This window comes from Nansenia antarctica, assembly GCF_963989245.1.
Source record: "Nansenia antarctica genome assembly, chromosome: 1".
Taxonomy (NCBI): Eukaryota; Metazoa; Chordata; class Actinopteri; order Argentiniformes; family Microstomatidae; genus Nansenia; species Nansenia antarctica.
In genome coordinates, this window is record NC_137674.1 from 25,183,187 (window position 1) to 25,198,754 (window position 15,568).

At 46.5% G+C, this 15,568-nt stretch overlaps 1 protein-coding gene across 1 annotated transcript in view; it reads right to left on the reverse strand.

The window, feature by feature from the left end:
* Positions 1-15,568, reverse strand: part of zfyve26 (zinc finger, FYVE domain containing 26) — a gene marked incomplete at its 5' end in the record, with an annotated part of 38,602 nt that overhangs the window by 8,608 nt on the left and 14,426 nt on the right. The window contains 16 exons of the mRNA XM_080543347.1: positions 118-265; positions 781-1,001; positions 1,552-1,688; positions 2,062-2,090; positions 2,205-2,341; positions 2,441-2,625; positions 2,762-2,860; positions 3,241-3,490; positions 6,750-6,926; positions 7,414-7,536; positions 7,929-8,033; positions 8,564-8,763; positions 9,627-10,471; positions 13,273-13,378; positions 13,864-14,100; positions 15,203-15,373. Coding sequence (XP_080399473.1) covers positions 118-265; positions 781-1,001; positions 1,552-1,688; positions 2,062-2,090; positions 2,205-2,341; positions 2,441-2,625; positions 2,762-2,860; positions 3,241-3,490; positions 6,750-6,926; positions 7,414-7,536; positions 7,929-8,033; positions 8,564-8,763; positions 9,627-10,471; positions 13,273-13,378; positions 13,864-14,100; positions 15,203-15,373 — 3,170 coding nt within the window. The remainder of the gene's footprint in view (positions 1-117; positions 266-780; positions 1,002-1,551; positions 1,689-2,061; positions 2,091-2,204; positions 2,342-2,440; positions 2,626-2,761; positions 2,861-3,240; positions 3,491-6,749; positions 6,927-7,413; positions 7,537-7,928; positions 8,034-8,563; positions 8,764-9,626; positions 10,472-13,272; positions 13,379-13,863; positions 14,101-15,202; positions 15,374-15,568) is intronic.

The following is a 15,568-nucleotide window of genomic DNA, read 5'->3' on the forward strand; positions in this document are numbered from 1 at the left end:
CTTTTTAGGCCTTATAAATGGGATTGCTTTATTTGAGACTTTAAGGCTTTTTAAGACCAGCGCGGGAACCCTGTGTATAGATGGCAATGCTGTGAATAATCCATCTCAGTGTCTCACCTCCACAGCCAGTTTGTAGTACTCGGCCTCCAGCAGCTGGTTGCGTAAGCGTGTGACAGCAGCAGTCTCCAGGATGTCGTCCAGAGAGGGGATGTATTTGTAATTTGCCGTCACCAGGATCTTAAGAACGTCTACTTTACTGATGTAGCTACGGACAGAGGCAAGAGACAGAGTGACAGACAATGAGACCAAGACCAAGGCTGTGTAGTAACGATAACATATGGTATGAATATAGAATTCTAAAACAGCATGTTTGGATACTGGATTCTGATTGGCTAGGCTTGGTAAATATCTCAACAACCCACTGTTCAGACTGCATTTCCAGTATCAATGCGCCTCCCAATCAATCTGATTAAGAACACCTGTGCTGACCTACAATGCATTCGTTGATGAATTTAATGTTACAACTGTGTATTTATTTTTTATATTATGTGGTGGCTGTTGTAGAAAAGCAATTTACCATTGGAGGGCGGGGGTTGTGGACTCATTTACCACTGTACAGGGTTGTGGACTCATTTACCACTGTACAGGGTTATCCAGGTTTTTCACAACCCTGTACCAGTGGTAAATGAGTCCACAACCCTGTACCAGTGGTAAATGAGTCCACAACCCCCTTCCTCTCATGGTAAATTGCTTCCATATTAACTCGGTCCGTCCTCTCACCTGTCACACAAGGCCAGGTCCTGGTTCCGCTCCATCTTAACGAACATGAGCTTGGCGCTGAAGAGCAGCTGGCGCTTGACGTCTGTGAGGAGGCGGGCGTCCACCTCTGGGTTGGTCAGCTTACTGGACAGGAAGCGGCAGTGGGTGATGAGCCGGTGGCCGCAGGCCGTCTGGTCACTGTGGAGGGAGAGGATGGCCACGCAGAGAGACGCACTGGGGGCCTGGGGGGAAGGACACAGTTCAGGAGGACCACGTCAGTTCCATGATCAGATCTCTCAGAGATTAAATCATCCAGGTGTTGGATCTAATGGGGTTTTCTAAAACATATGGGCAGGGGAGTGTGAGCCAACTTACTGCGTAACATCTGTGATAACATGAAAAGTATTTAAACCTGCCTGTGTTCAAGAATGAGTTGTGTAATGCTTGTACGAAGGAACTAAAGGTGACCAATAAAATCTTAAGAGTCATCATTACGACCCGTGTTGGATCTCTATTCCATGTCAATTCGTGTATGCTGCACACCTGATCTATAGAGATGACACAGCGCATTTAAGATCACGAAATCCTCAATAGATTGATCCATTCCATCTTTACCGACAAGAAGATTCTTCACAGGTTAAGAGGAAATGAAATAATTAGCCAAGTTATCTAAAGGCGTGGGCACATGGCTTGAGCGCAATTGCCATTCATCAGTATAATAACGTCTCATCTGAACTGAATGCAGAGCTTAGTGGTGGGTCACGGTGTACTGGATTGTTCTAGAACAATGACCTGCTCATAGTAGAACTCGCTGCGCAGCTGTTGGTTCTCTGCAAGGTTTGTGCTGAGTCGGATCTGGCGCTGAGGGACCTCTGGCAGATGAAGCATCCCGTCTAAAGCTCCGTCTGCAGACACGGGGCTGCCAGCCGCTGGGGAGGGGCAGAGAGAGGGTCACACTCACAACTCTGTAAATGCTAAATGGACTGCACTTATATAGCGCCTTTTTTGCTGCTCCAAAGCTGCTCCAAAGCGCTGTACAACAGCCTATCATTCACCCATTCACACACCAATGGCGGCAAGCTGCCATGCAAGGCGCCGGCCCGCTCACTGGGAGCAATTTTGGGGTTCAGTGTCTTGCCCAAGGACACTTCGACATGTGGCCAGCCAGGGCTCGAACCGCCGATCTGCCAACCTTGCGATCATTAGATGGCGGCTCTAACTCCTGCGCCACAGCCGCCCCAACGAATCAGTTCACAAAGAAATACATTAAAAAAAAAATGTCAATAATGATCGCCTCTTTACCTTCAGCCTGCTCCAGCTCTTCGTCGGAACTGTGATCGAAACAAACAAAACAGAATGTTCAGGAGATCTAATTATACCAATGGAGATGTGTTTCTACGTCCAGGTATAGGTTTTCAAGCTGGTGTGGGTCTGTGTGCTCTTACTCTGGGTGGAAGAAGCTGTAACACTGATCACAAACACGCACATCCTCTTCAGCGCAGCCCTCTACTGCCATCTTGTGCTCGGAGCACGCGTGGCACACCAGACGACCACATCTCCGGCAGTGGTGCCTCCTGTTGAACTGGGGAGGAGAGAGGATGGAGTCAGAGTTACAGGATTTCTAACCTTCCTGCACCCTGAAATCGATTTTCAACTGCTTTATTTTTGATGGATGTCTCACCATGGTGAACCTCTCACGCTGACAGACCATGCAGACGTGCTGCTGTGTGTCAGGGACCCAGTCCTTACGGACAGGGGGTTTCTCAGGGGGGTGGAACTGTGAGGGGGAGCGCCCCCTTCTACTGGTTGAACCAGGATCCCTCTCTCTGTCCTCTCTGGAAGATGGGGTGTGCATGGGTGTACTGCCTGTCAGAGACCACGGGTAAACAAAACCAAGTTAGATAATGTTAGAAATATCAAATTAAAACTTTTACGGAAAAAAAAGCAATATTATTAAATGATAATTCCCCTTTAGGGGAAATTGGTGTGAATGCTCTCTCACCTGCAGAGGGGGGAGGGGACTCCAGTCGAAGGGGTGAGGAGGGGCAGCTGTCCTGACCAGGACACTGTAGCAGGGCGTCCTGCAGACTGATCACTGAGTCTGGGGAGGGAGGAAGGGAGGGAGGGGGGGAGGGGGGGAGGGAGGGAGGGAGGTTGGACAATCAATCATACACCGGGTTCCTACAAGTTTCAAATTTAAGTCCTTTTTAGATTATATTTTTTTACCTATTTGAATATAATTTTAGACCTATTCGCAACACCATATGATAGCTTTTTGTCTTCCTCGAGGTGATGAAATTAGGGATTTCACTGCCATATAGACAAAAAAGGAAGCGAATTGGCATTTTTTGGGTTCCAGCTTGATTAATATTTCCACGTAAATAGATGTGGTCGGACTGATTTCCTTGCAGGATCTCATTTTTAAGTGAGTACGTGAGTGAGAAGTAGTCAGAGTGTGTGCTGAGGTTCTGAGGTACTGACCAGAACGTGACCTGGCGCTCGGCGCATAGGGGAAGTCCAGGGCTTTGCTGGCGTAGTCGGAGAGAAGCTGGTCGATGTCCTCCGTGTCAAAGCCGAGCTCCTGACCTAGGAGAAGGTTCCGGAGGGTCCGTATCGCTACGTCCGCCCAGTCTACCTTCAGGTTCATCAACAGCTGCTCCAGCATCAGCAGAGGCTCAGAGAGCAGGGGGAAGTAGTTGTGTCTGGCAGCGGGGGGGAGAGTCAGCAGCACCTGGGGGGGGGGGAGGGGGGGTCAGTCACTGTCAGTGAAGCATTGTTTGTTTGTCCGAGTTTTCAAAGGGGACGTGGCTTAGCGATAGGTCAATTGACTTTACACATGAGAATGATGATGCTAAGCTAACACAGTGTTGTCTATCCCCCTCCCTCCCTAGTCTTTAATAAGTACTACCACTCCCATTATATCCATGTTCATTACATACAGGTGATGATGAGAATGATGCTAAGCTAACACAGTGTTGTCTATCTCCCCCCCCCCCCTCCCTCCCCAGTCTTTAATAAGTACTACCACTACCACAAGCTAACACAGTGTTGTCTATGGGCCAATCCCAATTCACCCCTACGGCTTAGTTCACCCCTATGGCTTCGTTTTGCGCGTTCACGTTTAGGGGTAGGGCTATCCCAATTCATATTTCATCGAGCCATGGCTTCATTTCGAGGGCTAACTATGACTTTGTTTCGAGCGATTCCAGGACCAGACTAGCTTTGAAGCCCTATAGGGGTACGCTACCCCTTGATTCCAGCATGCATTGCGAATCATCTACAGAAATTGTATGTAGCTCTATTCAATGCGGAAATGTCATTTTACTTTCTCTATAATTACTTATTAATAAAGATTTGAAAAATTATGATAACCATCTATTATCTTAGTTTAATGTCATTACAATGCATTATAGACCTTTTATTTATAACAAGCATAACAAACAAAAAAACACTTATGTCGGTGCTGTGTCTAACGTGACAATAACGCAACGCTGCATGACAGTGGAGCATTTCAGAGATGTACAATCATAAATCAATTATTACCTGTGGCGTTTTACAGCGGATGATGGTACACATTATGTAAAGTTATCTATCAAATGTTAGGCTGACTTGTACATGATGCGCATTTTGACCTATTTCCATGTAGCGGCACCTGCAATCTAATCCGAGCAGTTGTTATTATGTAATATTATTAATGGTTTGTATCATTCATTTAAATGCATTATAGACCTTTTCTTTATAACAAGCACAACAACAACAAAACATTATTATGCCGATGTGCTGTATGTCTACCGTTACAAGCTGATTTGTGCATGACAGCCGCGAATTGACATATTTTATGTCTGATGGCATATGACACGCGAAATGTAACTACAGTTAAGGATATGCGTAAAGGATGATGATCTATCACCGTTCAATAGGGTTGGGTACCGAAAATCGGTACCGGTAGGTACCGGTTACTTTACATTCGGTATGTACCCGTACCGAATCGCAAAGGAGATGTCGGTACCTCATTTCGGTACTTTTCTATCTCGCCCCCTGGTGTCCGGTGTCAACTGGTGACTCGTGACGTCACATCGCCTGTTAAATTTCCACTCAGTGAAAGCAGCGAGTACGGAAGGATAACGAGAAGGTTGCTAATAGCAACTTCCGCTAGCGGGTTGGCGTAACGCGACGCTCGACTTATGGGTGCGTTCCGTAAACTCGTTCTGGAATTCTGATCACCACTCGTGGAATGCCTTCTGTCCAATCAAATGACTTGCTCCCCTTATGACGTCGGGCCCAGTGTGCGCTGCGACGCTCTCAGAGCGAGTTTACGAACGCAAGCCTTTGATTGGACAGTGCACTCCAGGATTCGACGCGTCTGTTGATGACGTAGTGCGGATGTGTGGCTGCGTCTCTGCGAGGTGGACAACATGATCGGGGATCTCTTGATATTCGGGTACTGTCCTTATCCTACTACTGTGTCTGAAAAATGAATCGTCATGTCATCATGGACCAGAGAGGGGGAGGGGAGGAGTAGTAGCTGAGAGGCAACAGAGTTTGGATTTTGACGAGGTGGAGGGCTCCAGTTTATCAGAGTTATATTTCCTCTTGGTCTTCTTGGTTCTGGGGGCCATGCAGGCCTCTTCACTAGATCCCTTTTCTAAGAATATTCTGATGTCCTTGAGGGGCTGCCGAACAAGTGTGTACTCGTATTCGACATCAGTACCAACGATAGGCACCCCCAGCTTAATGGGGTCCCCAAGGCTCAGGAGTTTTATTTTCATTTATTTTAATTTGAGTGTATATTTAACTAATATATATTGTGCCTCAGCAATAAAAAAGTGAAAAGCTGTTTAATGTTGTCGACCGTGTTATTATTATATATATATATATATATGTCATTTTAAAAAATCAAAAGTACCGAATTAAGTACCGTTTTGGTACCGGTACCGTTTTTAAAGTATCGGTTAGGTACCGGTACCGGATAAAACCAAAACGGTACCCAACCCTACCGTTCAACTCTACTGTTTCCGCCTATTTGTCATCTCTCCTTCACGGGAAGAGACTAAAAAAGGAACGTCTAAACACTACAGTGTGTTGATAACAAACGAAAAAAGATGCACAGAAATGAACACAGCTGAAGAAGGCATTGTGAGATGTGTGATTTCGCCGGCAACATATTAACGCGTCATCCGTACCGCGTCTATTTAAACCACTGCTGATGACGTATCGCTCGTGAAGGGCTGTCCCATTTCATAGGGGTAGATTTCAACCCCTATTGCTTGTGGCTCTGTTCGAAGGCCTTGGCTCGAAATCGAGTCACACTCAAAAACGAGCAATAGGGGTAGAAAAGGGAATGGGGATTGGGCCTATCTGCCCCCCCTCCCCCCCTCCCCAGTCTTTAATAAGTACTACCACTCCCATTATATACATGTTCATTATATACAGGTGATGATGAGGATGTTTTGTTAGAAATAATTATTTGTTCAGAATACATTACTTCAATTAAAGGTTGGATGTTCCTTGTGTTACCAATTGACAGGGTTCCTACAAGTTCCTTTTTAGACCCTTTTTTAGACCTCTTTGAATATAATTGTAGCCCTATTCGCGACACTATATGATAGCTTTTTAGACTTTAAGGCTTTTTAAGACCAGTGCGGGAACCCTGGATTGTACAAGACAGACAGGGGGGGAGAGAGAGAGAGGGGGAGAGAGAGAGAGAGTTGGAGAACGAGAGAGAAAGGGAGAGAAAGAGAGAGAGAGAGAGAGGGAGAGAAAGAGAGAGAGTTGGAGAACGAGAGAGAGAAAGAGAGAGAAAGAGAGAGAAAGAGAGAGAGAAAGAAAGAGAGATAGAGAGAGAGATAGAGAGAGAGATAGAGAGATAGATAGATAGAGAGAGAGAGAGAGAGAGAGAGAGAGAGAGAGAGAGAGAGAGAGAGAGAGATGACGTCCCCCCTCAGATGACCGTGTCTAATTATAATTCATGTACAAATACAAATACTGACTTTGGAGCCCAAGTGAAGAGCATGGATGTGGCAGCGTCGGGCTGGTGACACTTGGCTCTGGAAGTGCAGAGTGAGGTAGTCAGCCAGGAAGTGACAGGCAGCCAATCCCGGGCGACGGTCCAGGGCATGCTCACACACCTCCAGCCCTAACGTCATGTCTGGGATCCCCTCAAGCAGCTAAACAAAGAACAATAAATAAAAGAGTCAATTGAGACCTCTCCCTTAACACTAGAAGAGCCGTGAGGGGTCACGGTGACCCCTGTGAGTAAAAAAAAAGAATTCTATCTTTGCACTCGATCACATTTCAGGACCCTCCTTTCATGACTTTTCCGAGATATGTGCGTTCTACCACCCCAGTATCCTTACATTTTCAAAATCACTTCAGGATAAGATAGTATATAAAGCTGTTTTGCAGTTTTTCTGTGTAGGAGGAGGCAGGCTAAAAAAAGAAGCGCCCTCTAGTGATCTCTGTGTGTAAATAGCAGATTTACATTCTAAAAAGGGGGTCTATTTGACCCCCAAGGCGGCTCTAGCTCTCTAGTAGGTAAAATAGGCACAGCTGTTGTAGTGTTAAAGAGGAACATTTGTTTTAATCAATGTATAACTGTAATGTTTTCAAGATGGAATCCAGCTAGACAAATGGAGAGAGAAAAGAAACGCCCACCTGGAAAGCCTCCACTGTCTGGCCCTTCTCCAGCAGGTGAAGCAGGTGTTCTGTCTGTAGCTGCAGCCTCAGCTGGTCGGACACGGGGTACAGACACACCCACTGTGCACACAGGTTGAACTCCTGCCAGTACAGACAGCATGGATGTCATGTGACTAACTCAAAGACAAGCAAAGGAAACATCTTTAGAATACCCGTGAGCTCCGTCTAGGGTAGTTCAGAGATATTGAGCGTCAAAGTTTTTACATTCCATTATATTTTGTGAGATGGAACCTTTGTATTTTATTAATTACTAACTCAAAAATGTCAACATTTTAAAAAATAACACCACACAGGCATTAATAAACACCTAATGGATCAGATTATGTAAAAAACTCAATTTTGACAAAAATGGATAGAACCTTGACGTTAGAATTCTAACGTCACGTACTTTAGAACTATGAACATGGCCCTCCTGTTTCTGTAGCTAACTGCTAACACACGCAAATGTGTCCCATTCAAAGGTCACTCCTCACCCTGGCCTCCAGCATCAAGGACAGCATAGACTCGGGGTCACGCCTGGACTCGGTCCTCAGCTCCTGCCACGTCGCCCACGGCAACGACGGCTGCAGATCCAACATCTGAGGAGAAGAAATTATGCCAGACAACTCAGTGAGGGAGGAAAAAGTGATAGCTAGTTAGCTAGTTATCATAGAGGGCCTCTCTATCCAAGCAGGGTTCCTACAAGTCAAATTTAAGACCTTTTTAGACCTTTGTAGACCTCTTTGGATAGAATTTTAGACCTATTCGCGACCCTCCCCATATGATAGCTTTTTGTCATCCTCGAGGTGATGAAATTAGGGATGTCACTGCCATACAGACAAAAAAGTCGAAGGATAATTAATATAAAATAAATAAGTCCCATAATTACTCAAAAGTAAATTTTTATTTCCACGTAAATAGATCTAGGGTCGGACTGATTTCCTTGCAGGACAAGCTAATCTAATTTTCTATACCTAGCACTCATTTTTTAGACCTAATAACTGAAATGTAAGACCTTTTTTTTTTTTAAGACCTTATAGAACGAACGCGTTGCTGGATTTTAGACTTTAAGGCTTTTTAAGACCAGCGTGGGAACCCTGCAAGAGGTACAACTTTGCAGAGGGATTACCCAGCGGTAAATGGCCAGTTCTCTTTTCCTCAGCTCCAGATCGCCCCTCAAGGCAGCCTCCATGTTAGGGTCATTGAGGCAGAACTCCAGTAGTTCCAGACAGGCAGCGAGAGGCCAGCCCTCCAGGGCCTGCAGCGCCACACGAGCCCGCAGGCAGGGGTCCTGCACTCTGAACAGCTGCACGATGCCGTCCTCTCCATCTGAACACAGGGGGACAAGGGTTGGGTGAGCAAGAGAGGAGTGAGGCAGCAGGAACAGCAAATATACTTATTACCTATATCCTATTACGTACATCTTTACTTATATGACTGACTTACTTACTTACTACAGGGTTCTGACAAGTTTCAACAAGTCAGATTTAAGACCTTTTAAATACCTTTTTAAGACCTCTTTGGGTAGAATTTTTTACCCGTTCGCGACACAGTGTGATAGCTTTTTGTCACCCTCGAGGTGATGAAATTAGGGATTTCACTGCCATACAGACAAAAAAGGAAGCGAATTGGCATTTTCTGAGGTTCCAGCTTGATTAACTTCCGCGTAAATAAATGAGGTCAGACTGATTTCCTGGCAGGATCTAATTTATAAGACCTAGAACCTAATTTTTAGACCGGACAACTGAAATTCGGAACCTTTTTTGGCCTTATAAATTGGATTGCTGGATTTTAGACTTCAAGGCTTTTTAAGACCAGCGCGGGAACCCTGTTACTTATATTTCTTAGTTACTACTAGTATTAGTTATGTATATACTAACTACACTATATTGCTTATTTCTGAGGAAAGCAGGTACACCATCACAACATTCCCACTAAATATGCCATATTGTTCATACCAGTGGTTTTCAATCCTCTCCTCGGGGACCACCAGCCGTTCCACATATTTGATCTGTTCCACCACCAGCACACCTGATTCAACTAATCAAGTACAAAGCAATTATGGTTTATACTTGATTAGTTGAATCAGGTGTGCTGGTGGTGGAACAGATCAAATATGTGGAACAGCTGGTGGTCCCCGAGGAGAGGGTTGAAAACCACTGGACTTCATACCATGTTTTCTACCCTCTCACCTTCCAGTGCAGCGCAGGCCAGCAGCTTGTCTCGCAGCGCCCTCTCCTGGCCACAGTCCTGCCCGTAGAGCTCCAGCAGACTCAGGGCTCTCCCCAGGTCCCGCGAGGTGAGGGCCTGCTGGAAGGCCTCCGCCGCCACAGCCTGAGCAGACCCCCCCTGCGACCCGGAGAGCAACAGACCGACCACGGGTCTCCCACAGAGGACCGTCCCCAACCCTCCACCACCACCACCACCCTCCTCGCTATCGCCCACCAGGGTCCCCAGCACAGGCTGAGCCATGGCCTGCAGGTAAGCTCGCAGGATGGGAAAGTCTTTCAGGAGGCCGTCTCCTTCCTTAGAGATCTGCTCCTCGTCCAGCACCGCCTCTTTACGCCCTGCACGGAAGTAGGCGGGCAGGCCGGACCAGCCCGATGACGACACCCGTGCGGCGGCCCCTCGGCTGGCGCTCAGGCAAGCCAGGGCCGCCAGGAGGGGGGAGCGAGACTTTAAAAAAGACAGGGCTGACGGCGTGAGGAGGAAAGAGGAGGAGGAAGAGGGGGAAGGGAGTGAGGGAGAGGGCGGAGAGGTAGACAGGATGGAAACGGATGTAACAGAGGCGTCGGAGGAGTCGGAGCTGGGGTCAGACGGCGGCTCGGTGAGGCCGAGTGTCGGCATGTGCTCCTGGGCGTGCTGCTGGAGGAGGGCGGTCATACTGGCCACCCCGAACACCTCGTCCCCTGGCCTGGCCTGCCCACGGCCCCCCCCGGGGCAGGAGGCCCACACAGGCAGAGGCTCACAGCAGCGCTGGACGATCACCTGCTGCATGCTCAGACGCACGCCCTCTTGCTGCAGCAGAGACAGCATCCTAGAGAGAGGGGAACACAGGGTTAGGGCTGCGTTTGACATTTACATTTGAGACATTTAGCGCCTCTTGTCAATCCTTTGTGATTGCAGAGTGACTTACAACAACAAGGGCATTTGTGTAAGTAAGTAAGTGAAATCATCTGTACGTCAGGCATCATAAGGAAAACATCTATGCTAGGACCAGGGGTCCGAGATGAGTGTTACATTTGTTTTGAGTTGCTTAAGATAGGATAATGAATAAATCTGTTCAATAGGCATAGATGATGCATTTGCCAATGGGATGAACCGTTAATCAGTATATAGCCTGCATAGTCTCAAAAGTGAGTACACCCTTTAGATTTTTGCAAATATTCTGTCATATCCTTTCAGGGGATAACACTATCTTTTTTTTTTTTTTTTCATTTACTTTTCAGATTTTATCCCTTTTTCACCCAATTTGGTAGCCAATTGAACCCAACCTAGCATCCAATTATCCCCTGCCTATTGCATAGGATCCGTCGCACGACCCCGTGGCCGGCAGTCCCAGAGGAGGCCGCCAGGCAGACTAGCTGACTGGCTCCTCGAGCCCAGCACCGTTATTCCGGCACCTAGGGGGCGGTGTTGCGCGACGGATCCTTGTCCGGAAATACTCCTATACCCGCCCTCGGGAGCGGCCGCCCAATATGCCGCTCTCCGTGTGTGCCCCAGCCATATCCGGATCTGGCGAGCTGGGATACGAACCCAGTCCCCGGTGGGCAGCATGCACTAGTGGCCAGTGCTTAGACCGCTACACCACCGTGGGGCACGGGATAACACTATCTTAATGAAACTTCGATATAACTTAAAGTAGTCAGTGTGCTGCTTGAATAACAGTATAGATGTATTGTCCATTGAAAATTACTCAGTACACAGCTGTTAATGTCTAAACAGCTGGCAACAAAAGTGAGTACACCCCATAGTGAACATGTCTAAATTGTGCCCAAAGTGTCAATATTTTGTGTGACCACCATTGTTATCTAGCATTGCTTTAACCCTCCTGGGCATGGAATTCACCAGAGCTGCACAGGTTGCTTCTGGAATCTTCTTCCACTCCTCCATGACGACATCACGGAGCCCACGGATGTTGGACACCTTGCACTCCTCCACCTTCCTCTTGAGGATGCCCCACATGTGCTCAATTGGGTTTAGGTCTGGAGACATACTTGGCCAGTCCATCACCTTAACCTTCAGCTTCTTCAGCAAGGCCGTTGTCATCTTGGAGGTGTGTTTAGGGTCATTATCATGTTGGAAAACTGCCCTAAAAAACGGCCCAGTTTCCGAAGAGAGGGGATCATGCTCTGCTGCAGGATGTCACAGTATATATTGGAATTCATGAGTCCCTCAATGAAATGCAGCTCCCCAGTGCCGGCAGCACTCATGCAGCCCCAGACCATGATGCTGCCACCACCATGCTTGACTGTAGGCAAAACACATTTGTCTTGGTACTCCTCACCAGGGTGCCGCCACACACGCCGGACACCATCTGACCCAAACAGGTTTATTTTGGTCTCATCAGACCACAGGACATGGTTCCAGTAACTCATGTTCTTGGATTCATTGTCTTTCTTATGCATCGGTTTCAGAAGAGGCTTCTGTCAGGGGCGACGGACAGGGTGTTGTCAATCTTCTTATAGCCAAGGCCATCTTTGTGAAGCGTAATAATCATTTTTTTCAGCCGCTCAGAGAGTTCCTTGCCACGAGGTGCCATGTTGTCCAGCATTCAGAGAGAATTGTGCCCAAAACACCAAATTTAACAGCCCTGCTTATCATTTACACCTGAATCCTTGTAACACTAACGACAGGGCTTGACATTAAGGGCTTGACATTTTTCAGGTACTTGTCCTTCGGATAAGTGAACTTATCTTTTACTTGTCCTAGAGCTCAAGTTACTTGTCCAAATCCAAAGATTTTGAAAAAGCAATAATATGAATAATAATATATTATACTCTCACCGGCCACTTCATTAGGTACACCTTTTCAACTGCTTGTTAACGCAAATACCTAATCAGCCAATCATGTGGCAGCAACTCAATGCATTTAGGCATGTAGACATGGTCAAGACGATCTGCTGAAGTTCAAACCAGCATCAGAATGGGAAATAAAGGTGATTTAAGTGACTTTGAACCTGGCATGGTTGTTGGTGCCAGACGGGCTGTTGCGTGATATTATAGTGTCAATATGGACCAAAATCTCTGAGGAATGTTTCCAGCACATTGTTGAATCAATGCCACGAAGAATTAAGGCAGTTCTGAAGGCAAAAGAGGGGGTCCAACCCCAAGGTGTGCCTAATGAAGTGGCGTCACATGACACCAGGGCGGGAAAACAACATCATTGGGCACAATCAGGACATGTTCACTATGGGGTGTACTCACTTTTGTTGCCAGCTGTTTAGACATTAACAGCTGTGTACTGAGTAATTTTCAAAGGACAATAAATCTATACTGTTATTCAAGCAGCACACTGACTACTTTAAGTTATATCAAAGTTTCAGTAGGATAATGTTATCCCCTGAAAGGATAGAACAGAATATTTGCAAAAATCTAAAGGGTGTACTCACTTTTGAGATATACTGTATATATATATATATATATATATATATATATATATATATATATATATGAAGAAGTTATAGCTAGCTAGAATTTATCATCAAAATAATGAACAAAGAGCTATAGCCAAAACTAAGAGAACGGCACAACATGAAACAGTAACGTTACAACTGAAAACACATGCTATGGTCAATATTTAAATCCAGCCAATGAGAGAGAGGGATTGTGCCCGTACCTGTTAGGGGACACCTGCCGTTCAAACAGCAGGTGTGAGAGCAGCTGAGAGGGGGCCTGCAGCAAGACCAGCAGGGGGTTCCCCAACTTCACCTCCCCGCTTTGGTCTGGAGGGGAACAGCACACAAGTCCTTTTTAAGACCTTTTTAAGACCTCTTTTTAGACCTTTTTGAGACACCATATGATAGCTTTTTATCATCCTCGAGGTGATGATGATTAGGGATTTCACTGCCATACAGAAAAAAAGTCTGAAGGATAATTATTATAAAAAGAAATAAGTCCCATAATTACTCAAAAGTAAATGTATTAACATTAACAGTTAACTGTAGAAATTCACTTCAATGTGAAGAGAACAAAGTGCACAAAAGCTTCCTTGCAGGACAAGCTAATCTCGTTTTTTAAGACCTAGCACCTCTTTTTTTAGACATATTTTGACTACGGTAATCTCTTGCATTTAAGACCTTTTTAGGCCTTGTAAATCGGATCGCTGGATTTTATACCTTTTAAGACCAGCGTGGGAACCCTGTGTAAACGTAGTAGTCAAATCAACGTTGTACCTGATGAGAGCTACTAACTAAATCATCTCACTCACCCTCTGCACTTAGGCTACGCACGAGCACAGACGCCAACGTGTTGACGTAGTCCAGGAAGCTGCGCATGTAGTCCGGTCTGCGGGGGTCTCCGTCGGGCTCGAAGGGACAGAGCTGGTCCAGGGAGCGCAGCAGCTGCTTCATGTGGGAGCGCACAGGGTGGGAGTCCAGCTCCGCCTGCCTCAGCCCGGCCTGCTCCACTAGTGCCGCCAGCAGAGCCCCTCCTGTACGGCCCTCTGCTACAGGTTAATAATAATAATAATAATAATAATAATTCATTATATTTATATAGCGCTTTTCCGAGGCTCAAACACACTGACAATATGGGTGAAACGGAAAACACAGAAACAACAAGCAACAGATAACATGGGCACATAGAACACAGAGTTAACGAACGGGGAGGGGGGGTGGCAGGGGTAGGGGAGATGGTTAGGGGTAGGGGAGGTTGTATGCATGTCCAGGGGGGGAGGGGGGTGGCAGGGTTAGGGGAGATGGTTAGGGGTAGGGGAGGTTGTATGCATGTCCAGGGGGGGGGGGGGGGTGGCAGGGTTAGGGGAGATGGTTAGGGGTAGGGGAGGTTGTAAGCATATGGTTAGGTGATACGTCGACTTGGTACATGCTGGCATGTCTAACCTTACCCCTAACCCTAGCACCCTAACCCTAGCACCCTAGCACCCTAGCACCTAACCCTAACCCTAGTTTTCCCACATGTACCGTATTCCCACATGTACCATAACAGATACACAACTTTAGAGGCAGAATGGCAGTGTGCCATGACGATTTCTGACATTGAAATGGGTCAGAAAGTTGGAAAGGTAAGTTGGATTAAGACAATTTTATTCAGATCGATCTGGGCTCACACAACTGGCTGGTGAGTCATCTGTGGTTAACCAGGGAATGAGCAAGGAACAAAGGAATGAAAGATATCTTATAGTCTGTGGTCAACGAGTTGAACATCAAAACATCTTGTACACGTGGGTCTTGGCCTGACGCCAGGAAGTCAAGAATCCTTATCACCTTCGTGGGGAACCCAGTGAGTTAAGATAAACAGAACTAAAGAGTTTGTGAGCTTAGAATTATAAGGTTCTATCTCCGTTTAGGGCAGTTCAGAGATATTGAGCGTCAAAGTTTTTACATTCCATTATGTTTTGTGAGATGGAACCTTTGTATTTTATTAATTACTAACTCAAAAATGTCAACATTTAAAAAAATAACACCACACAGGCATTAATAAACACCTAACGGATCAGATTATGTAAAAAACTAAATTTTGACCAAAAATGGAGATAGAACCTTATAATTCTAACGTCGCGAAATGTAAAAATGTGAGACCAGACGGACCTGTGAGGTCCGTGGCGGCGGCCAGGGTGTGCAGGGTGAGCTCCAGGCGCTGGGCCAGGCTGAGGCGGGCAGCAATGGTCTCCTCGCTGAGCGTGGGGTGGCAGCAGAGCAGCACCTCCTGGACACAGCAGCCGAACGGGCTGGACACCACATGCTCCTCGCCGATGCCTTCTACAAGCAAACAAGGGACCAGTGAGAGGAAGAACACCCCTCTGCTCTGTGCTCTATCTGCAGGGTTCCCACACCTTCTGACAACAACATCAAATTCTCCACAGCACTTTTCAAGGACTTCTTTCAAGACTCAATTCCCTCAAATTCAAGGCCCCAACATGGCATAGTTTGAGACAGATCTAGATGAGAATTTAT